The sequence below is a fragment of the Gobius niger genome, assembly GCF_951799975.1.
Source record: "Gobius niger genome assembly, chromosome: 13".
Lineage (NCBI taxonomy): Eukaryota > Metazoa > Chordata > Actinopteri > Gobiiformes > Gobiidae > Gobius > Gobius niger.
The window spans coordinates 22,799,936-22,817,824 of NC_136864.1; the positions used below are offsets into that span (position 1 = coordinate 22,799,936).

Genomic DNA, 17,889 nt, shown 5'->3' on the forward strand with positions numbered 1-17,889 from the left:
ATAATAATAATAATAATAATAATAATAATAATAATAAAACCGATATATTATTACTATTATTATTATTGTTTATTTTTTGTATTTACTGATGTGCGGTTAAATTATGCTTCTTTTTAGTCTGACAAGCTGCAGCAGTAAATGCGTTTAAGTAGATCTCATCTGATAGCAGTATTAAATGTATACGCAACACGTGGTGCACTGTGCAAGAGCTCCACCTAGCGGCCAACTTCAGCGTTGTTGCTCAGGCATGGCATTGTGATCAACAGGTTTACTACTCATTTCGAAGACTTGGTCAGAGAGATTTTGCCTCTAGCCGTATCTCCCCAGCCTGGCTAACGCCAGACTGCGTGTGCGCTCGAATCATTTCGAACTTCACAGCAGTCTGGGCCCCAGGGCCGAAATCTTCGCATGGATTTGGGGACCAATCACAGAAAGAGGAGGGACGGCAAGACGTTCATTCAGCCCAGTCCTGGGATCAAAAATAGAGAGAAAAAAAAGGGGGGGGGAAATCCGTCCTCGTGCGCCGCGGCAAATATCTTTAGAGCACATTAGAAATTTTTAATTTTCATCTTGTTCTATGACCTTTTAGGGCGTCCGTAGTTTCAACTGTATGATACATTTAATTATAACATTGGCATCTCATCAAGCAATAGGTTTAATTATTTGACAGATTTAGAGATGAAAGTGACCAGGTGAATATAGGTTCAAAAGAAACGTTTTATTTTCACAACATCTCGAATATGATGCCCACGGGGGCATCATCTAATACCTTTGCGACATCTTCAACAAACAAGCGGCCAGACATCTGCGTGGTTCATCATGTGTCGTTTAAGCTGCGTATTGAATGCAAAGGCTTTACTACAGGCACTACATTTGAATGGTCTGACATTTGTGTGCATCCTTCTGTAGTGTGATTTCAGAGCGCTCTCTCTTTTCCAAGTCCTACCACACTGGTCACATTTAAAGGGCCACTTCTGTGAGTGTTCAATCATGTGGCGTTTAAGAAACGCTGGAGTGGGCCAGTCTTTGCCGCAGATCTCACACAAATATGGATGAGGTACACCGTCGTGCTTGCTCATGTGTCTCTTTAAATCTGTGTTTTTAAAAAACACCTTGGGACAAATTGGACAGGAAAAGCCACCTGTGTGTCTTTTCATATGCACTTCGAGGCAGTGCTTTGAGCTAAAATTCTTGCCACAGAAAAAGCACGTGAAGGTATCACTACTCCCAGGGTGCGTCTGATTAACATTAGTAACATTGCTGTCACAATCTTGTGAATCAGTATCACTCTCATCCAAAGTCACTTCAATCGACGGTACATCATCCTCCGTCACTTCCTCCACAAATGGATCATCATCTTCCTCTTGGTATGAGCCATTTAAAAAACTCATCCTTCTTTCCGTCTCTTTATCACTGTTTTGTTGACTAGAGAGACTTGAAATAATAAAGTCATTTACAAAGGGTCCTGGTAAAATGCAAAACATGAACATCATCATAAATCCAAATCTAAATAGAAAACTAAATGATTTTTCATAACATAACATAAATTTTACCTTGTGAAAAATCATAGTCTTGTTTATGGTGCCGGATGAGTTCACTGAGAGTTTCAGATTTTAAAACAGCCCCACACTCGGTCAAGACAGGAGAAGACAGACCGAGCCACAGAGACGTCTTGCAGAGCACAGATGAAGAGATTAATTATGTACTTGATCACGTATTTGAACAATAATAAACTGGTCCAAACCACAATTGTAAACGACTCACTTGGTCAAGACTTGGGACAGGCAGAAGCTTTTCCAAATTCATCAGAAACCTTCTTGCAAGAGCACCCAGAGCCGAGTCGAAGTTGAAGCCAAACACAGAGGGAAAGGTTTCCTGGAGGTGATAGAAACAGCGTTGAAGAGTTTGAACCTTACAGCAGAAACATCATTAACGTGACTGACCTTGTAAAACATGTCCCTCTCATATGGATCATCCAACAGTGTGTTAATCACTTTTGAAACATAATCCACTGAGGCTTTCAACTTTGAACTGGACGCCTTGATCATGATGGAAATAACAGTCAGTGCCGCACAATTCACATAAATGTTAACATTAGACAAACAACCTCTTCCTCATCTTGCTCCTTGATAAGATCGTCTATCCTGGTCAAATGAGGCTCAATATTCTGTCGATAGCACAAGTCATCACTACGGCACATCTCTAACACCACCTGTTGAGATAAAAATAATTGATTTGGTCTTTATGTGGTCCAAGAACCGTTTGTATTCATTACTTATTAGATGTACCAGCCAGGCCTATAATTTTGTCCAATAATTTTACATAGCGGCATACAGCGTACCTGGCCCATATTGACCCACCTGTGCCCGTAATCCGAGGACTAGCTGGTTCCTCTCTGAGTGGGTGAGCAACTCGGGGAAGATGTCCAGCACAGCAGTGATGAAGTCCTCCAGCAGCCCGTAGTGCATCACCGCTCTGTGATCCACGACTCCCCACAGAGCCGCGGACATCAGCTGCAGAGGAGAGACGAGCAGGCGGAGGGAGGACAGGGGCAGCATTTCTGCCAAACAGATGATAACAGATGATAACAATGCACTTATATGTTATGATAGATTCTAAAACATGACAAGGGTGAAATAGTTCCACTGAACCCGTTCAAAACAGTTAACCATGGAAAGCAAGGCAATCAATAGGACTCACCGTGATCGGGTAAAGTAGAATCTGTCATTTTGTTTTACTTAAGAATTCAACATAAGCCAGTTTTAAACACGAAACAAGACCAATCGCTGCAGCGAGTGTGACCTGTACGCCATTTTCCCTCTTCTTCTTCTTTTTTCAGCTAAGTGACGGATTGTGAGTCAAACTAAGGCGTATGCTGCCACCTACCGTATCGAGTGTTATTTTTTACAGTCTGTCCTTACTTTGTGCCTTTAATCCAGATTTACATAACAGAAAACAAAGCCTATCAGACACATTTTGACAGACACATTTTGACAGTCTCTAACACACATACTTATAAACTAATAATCAAACAAAGAATAACTGCAACATGTGGGGTACATTTCTCCCTCACCTGATATACGAAGGTCCTCCAGGCTTTGGGTTGCTTTTTTATCTGTAGCTCTCAAGCCACCTTTAAATTGTGCAAACTCGTGTTGTTTCTTAACTGCTCTCTTATGGGATGTGGTGAGGGATAACTGGCTCAGTCGATTGAAGACAGACTTTTTGGCTCCGCCGCATTGGAGAATGGAGTTGATCCAATAAGATAGTGCTGCCAGGCGGGGTTGTCTGCCTCTTATTGCAATGGCTGCAGCAGTGGAGGCTGCTAAGTTGTTATCGTTGCTGATGCAGTTGAAAATTGAGAGTAAAAAGGGAGCAAGCCGATGGAGGTCATCTCTTAAACTCTTCAACGAGAACGACTTGAGGTCTGCCGGTTTAGACTTCCACAGAATGAAGTCGTTCTTGCGAGAGCACAGTACCTCACATTCTTTGCGTATTAGCTTAATGACTCCATCTTTGAGTTCCTCTTGCAGGTGTTGATGTTTCAGTGCATGACTGGCAGCCTCTTTCCATCTCTTCAGAACAATGTATTTAATTATAGGATCTTCCTCGGGATCGCACACCCTCGTCAGTGTTTGTGATGGATATTTGATGGTAACCTGGAATTAAGTATACACAGTTAGTTTCAGCATGCACAATAGCTTTAGCATAGAAGTGCTTTTGTCTTTTTGGAAATGGTTGCCATCGGGTTACGTATGTTAAACAAAAATAGTTTGATATGGGAGCAATACGGGGCAACAGTGGCGCAGATGGTAGAGCGGGTCGTCTCATGATCGAAAGGTCGGGGGTTCAAATCCCACCTCTTGAAAGTGCACACTTCACTTTCACCCACATTGCCCCCAGTGTCTGTGTGAATGGGTGAGTGGATCCTTGCTGTAAAGCGCTTTGAGTGCCTAATGTAGGTGGAAAAGCGCTATATAAGTAAGTAATCTTTATTTATATAGCACCTTTCACAGGCAAAGGCCACAAAGTGCTTCACAACACAGTAAAAGCAGAAATTACATACAATATAAAAAGGGGTCAAAACAACACAGAAATCATAGCAGCCCAAAAGTAGCTAATATAAGTTGAGACCATTTACCATTTTGATATTCACTTGTTTGGATTCTAATGACAAGTTATTGGCAGATCAAGGCAACACAAATAAGAGCTGCAGGGTTGCTTACTGTGAGATTAAAATGCGCTGTTATATCATTCAGTTAGCATGCATGTAATTTAAGAAGCTGGAGCGATTGAGCAGCAGACATTAGACTTGATACCTGGGTTGTTGTTGTTGTCTGTCCGATGGAGCTGGCACTTGGACTCGGCAGGTTTGGGCAGGTCTTTATCGAAGCCGTCGGAGTCTTTGACGGCGTGGGCTCGTGTTGCCTTTTGGATGCGCTGCTCTCTCGGAATTCCTCCTCCCATTGTCTGAACGTAGGCAGGTCTTTTTCGAGCCTGCTTATTATCGAGGAGCAACGCGAGCAACATCTGTTTGATTCCTCCGGCTCTTGTGCGACAATCAAACCTAACAGCGCTAACCTCTCTGATATGCTCGTCGCCTTTTTCGTCAAAAACATGTCTGTGGAGTGTCCGTATGTGGAGCGTCCATCTTCCCTCATGTTTAACTTGCACAAACGGCAGTAATCGTTGGGCACCATTATGAAAACAACATTCGTCTCATTCGCTTCTTCTCTCCTCGCCGGATTGCTGTCGCTCTACATACGTCATCGGGTACGATTGATGCGATTGGCTGTGGGCTTCTTCTTCTTCTTCTTCTTTGACTGCTTAACGGCGGATGCGAACTCTCCTAGCGCATTACCGCCACCCTCCAGCCAGATTGTGTCTGATCATCAGTGTGACTTACATCCTTAAAAATACTGCAGCCTACAAGCTACAGGAAAAGAAAATACACAAAAAAATAATGATAAAATAAATTCATATTCTGTCAATAAGTCCACTGTGCTTTAAAAATTCAAACAAATAATTAATTTTTAATGGTATGCCCTGAAGTCTTAGCTAACATATCTCTACAGACAAAACTTTCCCCACAGCCCTCTATTTTCCTTCTAATTAAATCCCTTTCTCTATTAAATTTTCTACACATCATAAGCACATGCTCCACCGTTTCGACATAACAGCTATGGACAATCGTAAACCACAACTATCCAATGGAAATACATATTTAGGCTTATTAGGGAATAATTTGAAAAGAAAATGAACACATTTTCATTATGCCAATGAGCAGTGTTTTATGTTGTTGCCAACTTAAAAAAAAAAAAAGGCTTTCAGGTAACGGGAATTTCAACTGTAAGCTACATTTCATTGTAAATGGCACATCAAGCAATAATTAAAACATTTGACTGATTTAGAAATTAAAGAGACCAGACGGATATATGTTCAAAAGTAAAGTATTATTTTCATGAGATCTAGAATGTGATGCCAAAGGGGGAAACAAATAAAGTGCTAATAATTTAGCTCTTTGACCCATACACTGCCACATTCCATGACAATTTCACATGTACAAAAGGCCACTTTATAGTAAAAAGCTCAACACATCATCATAGCCCATTTACAACAATATGAAACTGAGTTAGAAACATGTCTTTTGATGTGTCTTCAAATGATCCCTCCGTCTGAAACCTTTGCCACATCTTGAACAAACAAATGGACGGACACCAGTGTGCTTCATCATGTGTAGTTTAAGCTCTCTACGAAATACAAAATCCTTATTACACACGCTACACTTGAATGGGCGGACATTTGTGTGCTTTCTTCTGTAGTGCGATTTCAGAGTAGACTCTGACTTGAAAGTCATACCACACTGGTCACATGTGTAGGGCCGCTCGTCTGAGTGTTTGATCATGTGAACTTTCAGATATCTTTCGGTTGGCCATCCTTTGCCACAGATCTCACACAGATATGGCTCCTGTCCATTGTGTCTGTCCATGTGCCTTCGAAGGAGAATCTTTCGATCAAACACCTTGGCACAAATTGAGCAGGAGAAGCCCCCCGTGTGCTTGTTCATATGCACTTGAAGGGTCATCTTTGAACTAAATGTCTTGTCACAATAAGAACAAACTGGTCTCTCCTCCTCAGTTAAGTGTACAGCCTTATGCAGTTTTAAATGACCAGCATCATTGAAACTTTTCCCACAAACCTCACAGGTGTAAAATAAGGCACAAGTATCATTGAACAGCTTTTTGTGATTACTCAGCTCCGATTCACTCGTGTAACACCACTTGCATGTGTTACACTGAAAGAGCAACCTGTTTTCATTATGTTTCACGAGGTCATATAACCTCACAAATGTTCTCTTACAGGTAGGACATGGGAAATGATGTTTCATATTATGTGTGTAATGATAGTGCCTTCTCATGATGATAAGTTTAGAGAAGGTCTTGTCACACAGTGTGCACTTCATAGATGCTTTTGAATTTTGATTGAAATGGTGTTCTGAATGGGTCTCATTGTTTTTGTAGACACCAATCGATGAATTTATATTACAAGTCGTAATCAATATCGAGTCAAAGCTGTTCATTGCCTTCTGTCCATCAGAGATGTCTTGACTGTAATCAACATCAACTGAAGGTTCTTCAATCATCTTGCATTTCTTTTCACGGTGTAGCATATATTTGTCATAATTGTCAAATTCTTCATCACATTGACCACAAACGTGAGAACTGTTCGCAGTGTGGGCTCTCATGTGACTTGTCAAATCAGTTGAGGAGGTAAAGGTCTCTCCACATACAGAGCAGGTCATTTTTCTGCTGCTTCTTTTACACATTTGTTCTTCAGAGCCTGAACTCCAGGACTGCTGCAGTGCTTCTGCAGATTCACTCTCCGCTTCTCTGCTTTTGTTGCTTGGAAGACCGCATTCTACATTGGCTTCAGATTCTTTTAAGAAAGGCTCATTCTCCTTTCTCCAACCACAAGTACTGGTCTCCTCTCTAACAGTTGTTCCAGAGCACCCAGAGCTACTGTGTCTTTTAATTTCAAAAAGGGAGCCAAAACCCTGGTCACAGTCAAGGCAACTGAAGGTTTTTCCACTACCCAGCTGTCTCTTATAAACAAATGCCACACTGGTGTTACAACCCTGTGGATCTGTAACATTGTCATCCAAAGGAAGAGTCACATCTTCCATCACTTCACCGACATTTTCCTCTCCCACATGGTCCTCTGGAGCTGAGCCATTGCATTTTTGTGAAGCTTTACATTCCATTTTGCCCGTACTTATTTGACAGAAGCTTGAGAAAATGGAGTCATCACTGTACACTGGCAACATGAAAAATATCAAAATTAGTTAAAGGGAACACCAAACAATATATTTAATAGAGATGGGATGAATCACTTTTGTTGCAATACAATACAATACTTATCTCGATACAGAGGGCTAAATAGAATACAATATGTATTGCTTGGCCAGGACAATTAATTGAAATCACAACCCCTACTTTGGTCAATCTCAATAATCATCATGAGACTGTTTTTTTTTAAAGCAGGAACAGAACCTAGTTTTGGAGTTTTAAGTTGTGATAGTTGTGTAACATGAAACTGGAGGAAAGCATTTCTTAATGTTTGACCTGAGGTTTGTACAATAGATATGTCTACGTTCATTTTAAATAATAAATGGCAGAGGCATTTTAAAAATGTGTCTCTTTTGTTTAAACCAATCAGCTCCAAATCTGGCTATGACAAGTATAAATAAAATGTGTATAATTTTTTTTCTTGAACTATGTTGAGTATCAATAGTATTGCGATACATGGCTTCCAATATGACACACGCATGAACAAAGGCGTATTGCGATTTATTGCAAAATGATATCTTGTCCCAGCCCTAATATTAAATAATATTACCTGGTAAAGATGTATATCCATGCTTATGGTGTTGGATGAGTTTACTGAGAGGTTCTGGTCGATTCAGAATGTCTCCACACTCCTTCAGGACGGGAGGAGACAGGCCAAGCCACAGAGAAGTCTTGACCAGAAATTGTGGCAATACATTGGGTTACTTATTTGTACATTATTTGGCCCAAACATGATGGTAAATCACTCACTTGGTCAAGACTTGGGACCGGAAGACCCTTTTCCAAATTCACCATAAACTTTTTGACAACAGTACAAAGTGCTGAATCAAAGTTGAAGCCAAACACAGAGGGAAAGGTTTTCTAGAGGTCATAGAATAGTCATGAAGAGTTGTTTGAACATAACAGACACACCATTAACACAGTGACCAACCTTGTAAAAAATGTCCCTCTCATGTGGATCCTCCAACAGCGTGTTCACCACTTCTGAAAACCTTTTTAGTGATGACTTCATTGTTGAACTGGATGTCTTAATCACGTACAAAACAAACAATTTATTGGTATCACAAATTCACCCAACATGAAAAATAAACAAGTAACAAACCTCATCATCTTCCTCGTTGATAAGCTCGTCTATTCTCTTCAAATGAGGCTCAATGTTCTGTCTAGTGCGTAAATCATCACTTTGACACATCTCCAAAATGATCTGTAAAAAACAATGTGATGTCAACAATACTATGTATGGTAAATTGAAATATAAAATATAATATAGCAAAGGAGGAAAAAAAGAGAATTAAAAAGGTATGAAAGTTTCTATTAATGGACAATTTATAAAAGACAGACAACCTTCGCCCGTAATCCGAGGACTAGCTGGTTCCTCTCTGAGTGGGTGAGTAACTCGGGGATGATGTCCAGCACAGCGGTGATGAAGTCCTCCAGCAGCCCGTAGTGCATCACCGCTCTGTGCTGCACGACCCCCCACAGAGCCGCGGACATCAGCTGCAGAGGAGAGACGAGCAGGCGGAGGGAGGACAGGGGCAGCACATCCTTACGGCCAGAGTGACATTTAAGTGACACCTTTTTCTTCGCAACTCCAGCTGCTGCGTGTCAAGAAGGGGAACACAAGGTGGAACTAATGAGGGCTTTAGAACGTTATGTTATGATCATGCAAAGCAGTGTATATATTAGCAATATATATTTGTTAATGAAAAAATGAGGCACGGGCCAGATTTAAAAGCTGGACAGACGGATATGGCCCGCGGGCCACATATTGAATAGGCCTGGACTATGACTAATATTAAGAGGACTGCTAAAAACAATACTAAAAAGCATTGAAACATAATATGGTAGTGCTTTTTCACTCATAGTTAGTTGTTGTGTGAAGTCATCTATGGTGAAAGAACCGAGTTTAAATCATGATGAAAAAAGTACCAAAATGACCCTGATCAAAAGTTTTCATACCCCAGTTCTCAATGCTGTGCCTAATGCCCTTATAGCGTCAATGACAGATTGGAGTCTGTTGTGGTAGTTGTGGATGAGGTTCTTTATTTTTTCTGATGGTAAAGCGGCCCATTCTTCTTGGTAAAAAAGCCTCCAGTTCCAATAAACTCTTGAGCTGTTTTGCAATTGCACGTTTGAGCGTTTCCCAAAGCTGTCAGTACTGAAACAGACATTTACCTCTTCTCTTCCTGGGGAACCTTACCATTTTCTTCGTGTACTAGAGTAAAAAGTGACGTTACACTAAGTCTACTTGAGTAAATATTTTTGGCGACTCAACCCACTTCTGACTACTTCGCGCAATGATTACCTCTGGTCCTATCGGGGAGAACCGGCTGCGGTGTTGGTGTTGCACTGGACGTCTTTGTGGGTCGCTGTCCGAAAATTGCATCTAACTGGCTGTACCACTTACAAGTGATTTGGTTCGTACTGTTCTGGGTATTATATTTTTTTATCCGAAAATAATTGTGTTTCAGCTTCTTCAGCTTCCCTCGGCACTGCCGTGAACTGCGCTCAAACCCGTGCAGAGCCATCTTTAGGGACAGGGTCTGGTACGCCTTCTCGTTCCGAACAGCATCCAACTCAGTCCGGACGCACTCGTCTGTCGCCAGGCAGAGGAGGGACTGCACTTCTGCGTTTGACCAGTTGTTCACTGCAGCCATCTTGTATGGGTAGTACGTTTTGCACAAAACTTTTACTGTTCAACAACAGTGGCCGCGGTTCACCCATGCCGTGTTGCGGATTTCTAGTATGATTTCAAGGCAAAACATAGTCGCTTACTAGTGACGTCATTGATCTGCCCAATCAGATACTTCTCTTGCTCTCTGAGGATAAAACTAATAGATCCATGGGATGAAACCATGCCATAAATACAAAGGCTAACAATTTATGGCAAATAATTTAAAGAGTTGTGACTTGGTGAAATTGTCTTTATTTAGATTTGGAATCTGTGAATATAAAACTTGGACTGATACAGACTCATGTTATATTTTACAAATCAATTCCTGAGAATATCTATAAAGGATTTTTATCAACATCTGAAAACCACAAATACACCCTGTGGCTCAACTTACCCTGGCCTGCTGTTTGTGAGAGAATGACATGTCATACGTATTATGGCAAACATCCAACATGAATCAAGTTGTATAGAAAATTAAGAAATACTAAGCAAATCATTACATGATCAGGTTTATACAGGCAGTGGCAAGTCAATTACTTCTGTTTTTTAATGCAACAAATACATAAATATGAAATATAAAAAGAATCTGTGCATGTCATACAGAGACAAATGAGGGAAATTTGATATTCAAAAGCAAATGGGACACAACAAGCAACTTTTGAGCAAACAATTTTGGACAATTTCTTCAAAGCACAAGAGGAAATCTACAGGTAGACACAAGAAAGTCTAGAAAGTCCCCATTTTGTCTGGAAAGTCAAACCTGGGACCTTCCTCTGTGGTGGAAACACTATAAGCGCTTAATCCACTTGAAGTTAGAGACAAAATTTTTCTTTATGAATCTTTAGCTCATACCTTTTCTGATAACTCTTGCCACACCTTGGACAAACGAACGGACGGACTCCTGCATGTCTCTTCATGTGTTCCCTGAGAATACACTTTACCTTGAAAGCTTTACTGCAGACATTACACTTGAATGGTCTGTGCTCTGTGTGTTTGCTTATGATGTGGTCTTTCAGTGGACCTTCTCTCTTAAAGGCCATACCACACTGGTCACATGTAAAAGGACGCTCTTCTGAGTGTGTGACCATGTGAATCTTCAGATATGCTTTTGTGGCCCATCCTTTGCCACAGAGCTCACACAGGTATGGCTCTTGCCCATTGTGCCTGTCCATGTGCCTCTGAAGGGCTGTCTTTTGAAAAAACACTTTGGCACAAATTGGACAGGAGAAGCCACCTGTATGCCTGTTCATATGTATTTGAAGGGCGGACTTGTTGCAAAAGTTCTTGCCACAATAAGAACAAACTGGTCTCTCCTTAGTTTTGTCTGAATTTTTATGCTTTTTCAAATGTGCAGCTCCTGTGAAGCTTTTGTCACAGGCATCATTGTAGATTTTTCTGTGATTGTTCAGTTGAAAGAATGATACAAAACACCGCTTACATGTGTCACACTGAAAGAGCAGTTTGCCCTGATGATGTTTCACAAGGTCAGATAATCTCACAAAGACTCTCTTACAAACAGGACATTGGAAGGACTCTCTGATTTTATGCAAGTCATAATAGTGTGTTCTCATGAGCACAAGGTTAGAGAAGGTCTCGTCACACAGTGTGCACTTCATTGTCCTCTGTTTGTTCATGGAGCCATCTTGTGATTCTGTAGATTTCTGGTTTAGTTGGGATTCTGAATCTGTCTCATTAGGGTTTTTTTTATTTCTATTGACACTTGCTGATTGTCCAACATGACAAGCTTTGATTGCAATCAAGTTGGGAAGGCTTGTGATCCTTGGCCTTTTCTTTCGTTGATTTTCTTGGGAACACTTTTCTTTGTGTTTTTCAAAATTCTCCCGTAGAAAACTTTGCCCACATTGTTCACATGAAAACATGGTCCTTTCTTTCGACGAGATTGCCCTGTCATCAGGAATATGTTCAAGAATTACTGAACACTCCTTCGGTTCTCCAATCATTTCTTGTCTGTAGTCAACATCCTTTGAATGTTTTCTCCTCATATTGCATCCATTTTCCTGGTGTGACAATTCTTCGCCACATTGACCAGAATTCTGAGAACTGTCTTCAGTGTGGGCTCTCATGTGACTTGTCAAATCAGTTGAAGAAGTAAAAACCTCCCCACATACAGAGCAGGTCTTTTTTCTACTGCTCCTTTTACAGATCTGTCCTTCAGAGGTGTCTGAACTCCAGGTCTGCTGAACTGCTTCTGGAGATTCACTCTCAGCTTCTCCGCTTTTATCGCCTGGAGGACTGTCTTCAGATTCTTTTAACAAAGGCTCATTCTCCTTACTGGTCTTCTCTTTAACAGTTTTTGCAGAGCATCCTGAGATACTGTGCCTTTTCAGTTCAAAAAGGGAGCCAAAACCCTGGCCACAGACCAGGCAACTGAAGGTTTTTCCACTACCTGACTGTCTCTGATAAACAAATGCCACATCAACTGATGGTAGATCATCCTCTGTCACTTCTGCCTCTGGAGCTGAGCGCTTACATTTTTGTGAAGTTTTACTTTCCATTTTGTCCGATCTTTTTTGACTGACGCTTGAGAAAAAGGAGTCATCATCGTACACTGGCAACATGAAAAATATTGTCACGATTTATTATAAGGACCAACAAACAATATACCAAATATTTTGACCTATTAAATATGTATATCCATGCTTACGGTGTTGGATGAGTTTACTGAGAGGTTCTGGTCGATTCAGAATGTCTCCACACTCCTTCAGGACGGGAGGAGACAGGCCAAGCCACAGAGAAGTCTTGACCAGAAATTGTGGTAATACATTGGGTTACTTATTTGTACATTATTTGGCCCAAACATGATAGTAAATCACTCACTTGGTCAAGACTTGGGACAGGAAGACCTTTTTCCAAATTCACCATAAACTTTTTGACAACACTACAAAGTGCTGAATCAAAGTTGAAGCCAAATACGGAGGGAGGGCTTTTCTAGAGGTCATAGAATAGTCATGAAGAGTTGTTTGAACATAACAGACACACCATTAACACAGTGACCAACCTTGTAAAAAATGTCCCTCTCATGTGGATCCTCCAACAGCGTGTTCACCACTTCTGAAAACCTTTTTAGTGATGACTTCATTGTTGAACTGGATGTCTTAATCACATACAAAACAAACAATTTATTGGTATCACAAATTCACCCAAGATGAAAAATAAACAACTAACAAACCTCATCATCTTCCTCGTTGATAAGCTCGTCTATTCTCTTCAAATGAGGCTCAATATTCTGTCTAGTGCGTAAATCATCACTTTGACACATCTCCAAAATGATCTGTAAAAAACAAGTGATGTCAACAATAGTATGTATGGTAAATTGAAATAAAAAATATAAGATAGCAAGTGAGGAAAAAAAGAGAATTAAAAAGGTATGAAAGTTTCTATTAATGGACAATTTACAAAAGACAGACAACCTTCGCTCGTAATCCGAGGACTAGCTGGTTCCTCTCTGAGTGGGTGAGTAACTCGGGGATGATGTCCAGCACAGCGGTGATGAAGTCCTCCAGCAGCCCGTAGTGCATCACCGCTCTGTGCTGCACGACCCCCCACAGAGCCGCGGACATCAGCTGCAGAGGAGAGACGAGCAGGCGGAGGGAGGACAGGGGCAGCACATCCTTACGGCCAGAGTGACATTTAAGTGACACCTTTTTCTTCGCAACTCCAGCTGCTGCGTGTCAAGGAAGGGGGAAACACAAGGTGGAACTAATGAGGGTTTAAGAGCAACTTCACTCATTAAAATCTCTCTAATGATCAGTGCAAATATCCTCAAATTGTGTTTTAAATTGTTTTAAATGTCCTTAAATCTGCCAACAATCATGTCATTCTAGTCATTCGAAATCTTTTGGACCAAAACATTGTTAAAGTGACAGTCTGTAAGTTTGCAAAGTGAGGAGAGGAGGAAATAGAATTTCCAAAAGTAAACGATCAAGCTCCCTCCCCCTCCCTCCCTCCTGAATGGACCAGACAGGCTGGTTCACAGGAAAAGCTCGTCTCATTGGTCAACGCGGGAGGACACTCGGCCCCGATTAGTTGCCGAGATCTGGGAAGATGGGACTTTACATCAAAATGCAAGACCAAGTGATCGATTTTGCACATTTTATAAAGTATGTAATATATGATGACTTCCAGACTATCACTTTAATTCAGCTGCAGTTAATCAATTGATGACGCTGTTGTTAAAATTCATGTTAGCTCACCTGCTGCTGATGACGCTGCTGTTCCTAGGAACACATCCACACTATGTTCCCCTTCTTGGGCCATGAGACGCTCTCCAAGTAGGTCATTGAGTATGTGAAAGTGCGAGCAAGATTTTCGGTCCTGTCCGCTCTGCCTGTTGTGTCTCTGGACGGTAAAATACAAAGACTTCAAGTGTTTCCACCGCATGCGGATTTGCTCTGCAGTCCTATTGTAGCCGGCTTCGGCTAGAGCACTGGACACACGCTGGAAGAGGTAGCCGTTCCGCTTCTTTCGGCCGTCCATACACTTGGTGATGTCGCATTCTTGGAGCTTAGTAAGCATGAACTCTGTCTCCTCCTCAGTCCAGAAGTGACCAGACTTGCTTGAAGATGCCATTTCAGTTATAAAATCGTCCGCTGCTCCTTGCAACACATCCACACTATGCTCCCCTGCTTGGGCCGTGGGACGCTCGCCAAGTAGGTCATCGAGTTTGTGAAAGTGCGGGCAAGATTTTCGGTCCTGTCCACTATGCCTGTTCTGGACGGTAAAATACAAAGACTTCAAGTTCTTCCACCGCACACGGATTTGCTCTGCAGTCCTATTGTAACCGGCTTCGGCTAGAGCAGTGGACACACGCTTGAAGAGGTAGCCGTTCCGCTTCTTCCGGCCGTCCATGCACTTGGTGATGTCACATTCTTGGAGCTTTGCAAGCATGAACTCTGTCTCCTCCTCAGTCCAGTAGTGACCAGACTTGCTTGAAAATAGGGCATCTTCAGGAGTAAAATAGTCTGTGTTCGCTGTCAGCAAATAAAGTTTACAGGTCAGTCACCTTTTACAATTTTCAAATGCCACCCAAATGGTGGCCTGTTCCTTTAAATGTAAAACTCATTCAGCTTTGTTGCTTTTAGTTTACATTAATATACAAAATACATTAGTTTACACTAAAATGACAAAAACAATTAAGTGGGAACGGCAGACAATACTCTGAAAACATCAAATATACAGTTTATCAGCAGAAGAAAAGTTGGTTTGGTCTTTAATTTAACTTTAAAGCAGAATTAAGTAACTCATGCCCCAGAAGCCATAAGCCCCACTACTGGAGTTGTAGCATGTTGCACAATGGAGATATTATTATTTTTTCACTCAAACTTCACTGTAAACACTGCTAAAGTGGTGCTAGTTAGCTTTGCCCATTAGTCTGATAGCTTCTTTGTGATTCTGTTAGTGTGTATTGCGCCTCTGACCCGGTTCAGGGAAAGTAGCAGGTGTGGTTTTCTGGCCAGAGACACCAGGGGGAGATGAACGACCCCCCAATCATCACACTTGTATTACCCCCAGAGGGACTACGAAAAGGATTGAGTAAGGTAAAGTTACTTAGTGCTTCTTCAAGTAGCAAATTCTCAAAAAAGACAACTTTTAGAAATTAAGATAACAGAGCTCAATGACCATGGAAAAGCACACAACTCAAGTATTGTTACTTACAGAGAGGATTTAGTGTGTTCGTCTCACTCGGGTGGAGAACACTCCAGTGGCTTAGATTTGATTCTGTCTCATCTTCGCTCTTAAGACTGGACAGATGCGGTGTATCTACAATGGGTTCTACAAAAACATGACAAACATCATCCTCCAGACTCAAGACGTAAACAGACCAATACCTGAATAACAGATCTAAAATAGATTAATGTGAACAAATATCTCACCGTCCCCTGCTTGGGCCGTGGGCCGCTCGCCAAGTAGGTCATCGAGTATGTGAAAGTGCGGGCAAGATTTTCGGTCCTGTCCGCTCTGCCTGTTCTGGACGGTAAAATACAAAGACTTCAAGTTCTTCCACCGTACACGGATTTGCTCTGCAGTCCTATCGTAGCCGGCTTCGGCGAGAGCACTGGACACACGCTGGAAGAGGTAGCCGTTCCGCGTCTTACGGCCGTCCATGCACATGATGATGTCGCATTCTTGGAGCTTTGCAAGCATGAACTCTGTCTCCTCCTCAGTCCAGTAGTGACCAGACTTACGTGAAGATGCCACCTCAGTTGTGAAATCATCTGTGTTTTCTGTCAATAAAAAGAGTTTACGGGTCAGTCACATTTTACAACTTTAACATTTTCTTCATTGTAAAAAGACCAAGGGCAAACCTGCCAATTTTAGCTCAAAGTAAAGCACCACTTGCATTTTATATTCATAACTAGAATCTGCACCACTTATGCACTTTTCAATGCTCAAACGAAATTTCATTACTTCAATGACATTGACAATAAAACGATTGATTGATTGATTGATTGATTGATTGATTGATGTTTTTGTCAACCTAAAGGGGCTCCCAACCAGAAAGCGCAGTGTTTCCCACACAATCCTTCCGTCCATAGGTGGCACAGAGAAAAACACTGCTGAGTTCCAGTCGGTGTTTTTGGCCTAACAGTAAAAGTCTGTTCACTGACAGTATTTCTGCTTAAGTCCCGTGAACTCTGAGTCTGAAGCATAAATTCACCTCCTCGTCTCTTCCGTATATCGTAAATACATTGAGAAGTTTAATATTTATCAGTGGAGTTTTGTTTATAATTCAGAAAGTTTACAGCAAATGCACCATCCACAGTCTTGTGCCATCTTCTTTGGTATTGCCACAGCGCCTCACACAGGCCTGGTAGATGTATTGCAGCGTATTCACAGATCCACAGATTGCCAATCCATTTGGAAACACACATTTACTGAGTTGGCTCCATGTTTACAGAGAAAGTTTCTGAAAATATAAGTGTTTTCTATAGATATAGCCCAACACAACATAGAGCTCAATAACCACTAAAAAGGCACAAAACAAAGTTTTGTTACTTTACAGGGTTACAGAGAGCCTCCACATCAACACACCTATACCCGAGTCACAGATTAAAAATCGTAGATAGCATGTGTGTTATCTCACCTGCTTCTGTTGACACCACATTTGACGCTGCTGTTCCTTGCAACACGTCCACACTATGCTCCCCTGCTTGGGCCGCAGAATGCTCGGCAAGTAGGTCATCGAGTATGTGAAAGTGTGGGCAAGAGTTTCGGTCCTGTCCGCTCTGCCTGTTGTGGATGGTAAAATACAAAGACTTCAAGTTCTTCCACCGTACACGGATTTGCTCTGCAGTCCTATTGTAGCCGGCTTGGGCGAGAGCAGTGGACACACGCTGGAAGAGGTAGCCGTTCCGCTTCTTTCGGCCGTCCATGCACTTGGTGATGTCGCATTCTTGGAGCTTAGCAAGCATGAACTCTGTCTCCTCCTCAGTCCAGTAGTGACCAGACTTGCTTGAAGATGCCATCTTAGTAGTTTATTGTCTGTGTTTGCTGTCAGCAAATAGAGTTTACAAGTCAGTCACATTTTGCAAATTTCAAATGCCCAAGCAATTAAAATGCAATACACATTCAGTTTTGTAGCATTTGGTTTACCATTTGCCAAATAACAGTTTTTCTCTGCATTCCTTATCTTAAATGTAATTTGGTCTAACAGAGCTTTTTGTAAATTTCAAATACATATAATGTGAACAAGCTTATATTATTAATTGGTACTCAGAATCGGTCAAAAAGATCAAACACACACGATTGATAATAGTGTGGTATTGGTATCGATAATGTTAACCGATACTCAAGTAGCAGTTTCTACTTTTTAGCACCCTGTCCTGGTTGTTCTGGATTTTGAAACAC

General features: G+C 41.5%; 4 protein-coding genes across 5 annotated transcripts in view; 1 reads left to right on the top strand and 3 right to left on the bottom strand.

The window, feature by feature from the left end:
* Positions 1 to 17,889, top strand: part of LOC306972511 (phosphatase and actin regulator 1-like) — an 85,264-nt gene that overhangs the window by 30,804 nt on the left and 36,571 nt on the right. The window lies entirely within an intron of this gene.
* Positions 723 to 17,528, bottom strand: LOC306972488 (uncharacterized protein). Of its 2 annotated transcripts, none has more exons than XM_079569132.1 (10): positions 17,126 to 17,528; positions 15,915 to 16,265; positions 15,697 to 15,813; positions 14,235 to 15,011; positions 13,452 to 13,705; positions 2,108 to 2,212; positions 1,944 to 2,039; positions 1,765 to 1,875; positions 1,554 to 1,671; positions 723 to 1,465 (listed from the first exon to the last, which is right to left on the bottom strand). In XM_079569132.1, exons 1-10 carry the CDS (start codon positions 17,505 to 17,507, stop codon positions 783 to 785), a joined length of 2,994 nt encoding a protein of 997 aa, XP_079425258.1. In that variant the 5' UTR covers positions 17,508 to 17,528; the 3' UTR covers positions 723 to 782. The 2 variants fall into 2 exon arrangements, with proteins under 2 accessions (XP_079425258.1, XP_079425257.1); XM_079569131.1 differs by lacking the exons at positions 723 to 1,465; positions 1,554 to 1,671; positions 1,765 to 1,875; positions 1,944 to 2,039; positions 2,108 to 2,212 and adding exons at positions 10,604 to 12,589; positions 12,686 to 12,779; positions 12,859 to 12,969; positions 13,040 to 13,135; positions 13,211 to 13,312.
* Positions 5,475 to 8,029, bottom strand: LOC306972790 (uncharacterized protein; the record flags this gene model as incomplete). Its single annotated transcript, XM_079569496.1, has 2 exons — positions 5,475 to 7,314; positions 7,897 to 8,029. Coding segments are annotated over 2 exons (1,815 nt in total), but the record flags the coding sequence as incomplete, so codon positions are not given.
* LOC306972436 (uncharacterized protein) lies at positions 8,631 to 10,275 on the bottom strand. Its single transcript, XM_079569034.1, has 2 exons — positions 9,652 to 10,275; positions 8,631 to 8,944 (listed from the first exon to the last, which is right to left on the bottom strand). The coding sequence occupies exons 1-2, from the start codon at positions 10,001 to 10,003 to the stop codon at positions 8,673 to 8,675; spliced, it is 624 nt and encodes a 207-aa protein (XP_079425160.1). The 5' UTR covers positions 10,004 to 10,275; the 3' UTR covers positions 8,631 to 8,672.

What these genes read in the sequence shown, in the direction of transcription:
- LOC306972488 (XM_079569131.1), bottom strand. Translation starts at nt 17,507, where the DNA reads ATGGCATCTTCAAGCAAGTCTGGTCACTACTGGACTGAGGAGGAGACA. An exon ending in CTGTCCCAAGTCTTGACCAA is followed by an intron (nt 12,780 to 12,858) that starts GTGAGTGATTTA and finishes TTTCTGGTCAAG; the next exon opens with ACTTCTCTGTGGCTTGGCCT. An exon ending in CAGTAAACTCATCCAACACC is followed by an intron (nt 12,590 to 12,685) that starts GTAAGCATGGAT and finishes TCATGTTGCCAG; the next exon opens with TGTACGATGATGACTCCTTT.
- LOC306972436 (XM_079569034.1), bottom strand. Translation starts at nt 10,003, where the DNA reads ATGGCTGCAGTGAACAACTGGTCAAACGCAGAAGTGCAGTCCCTCCTC. An exon ending in TCTCCCCGATAGGACCAGAG is followed by an intron (nt 8,945 to 9,651) that starts GTAATCATTGCG and finishes CTTGACACGCAG; the next exon opens with CAGCTGGAGTTGCGAAGAAA.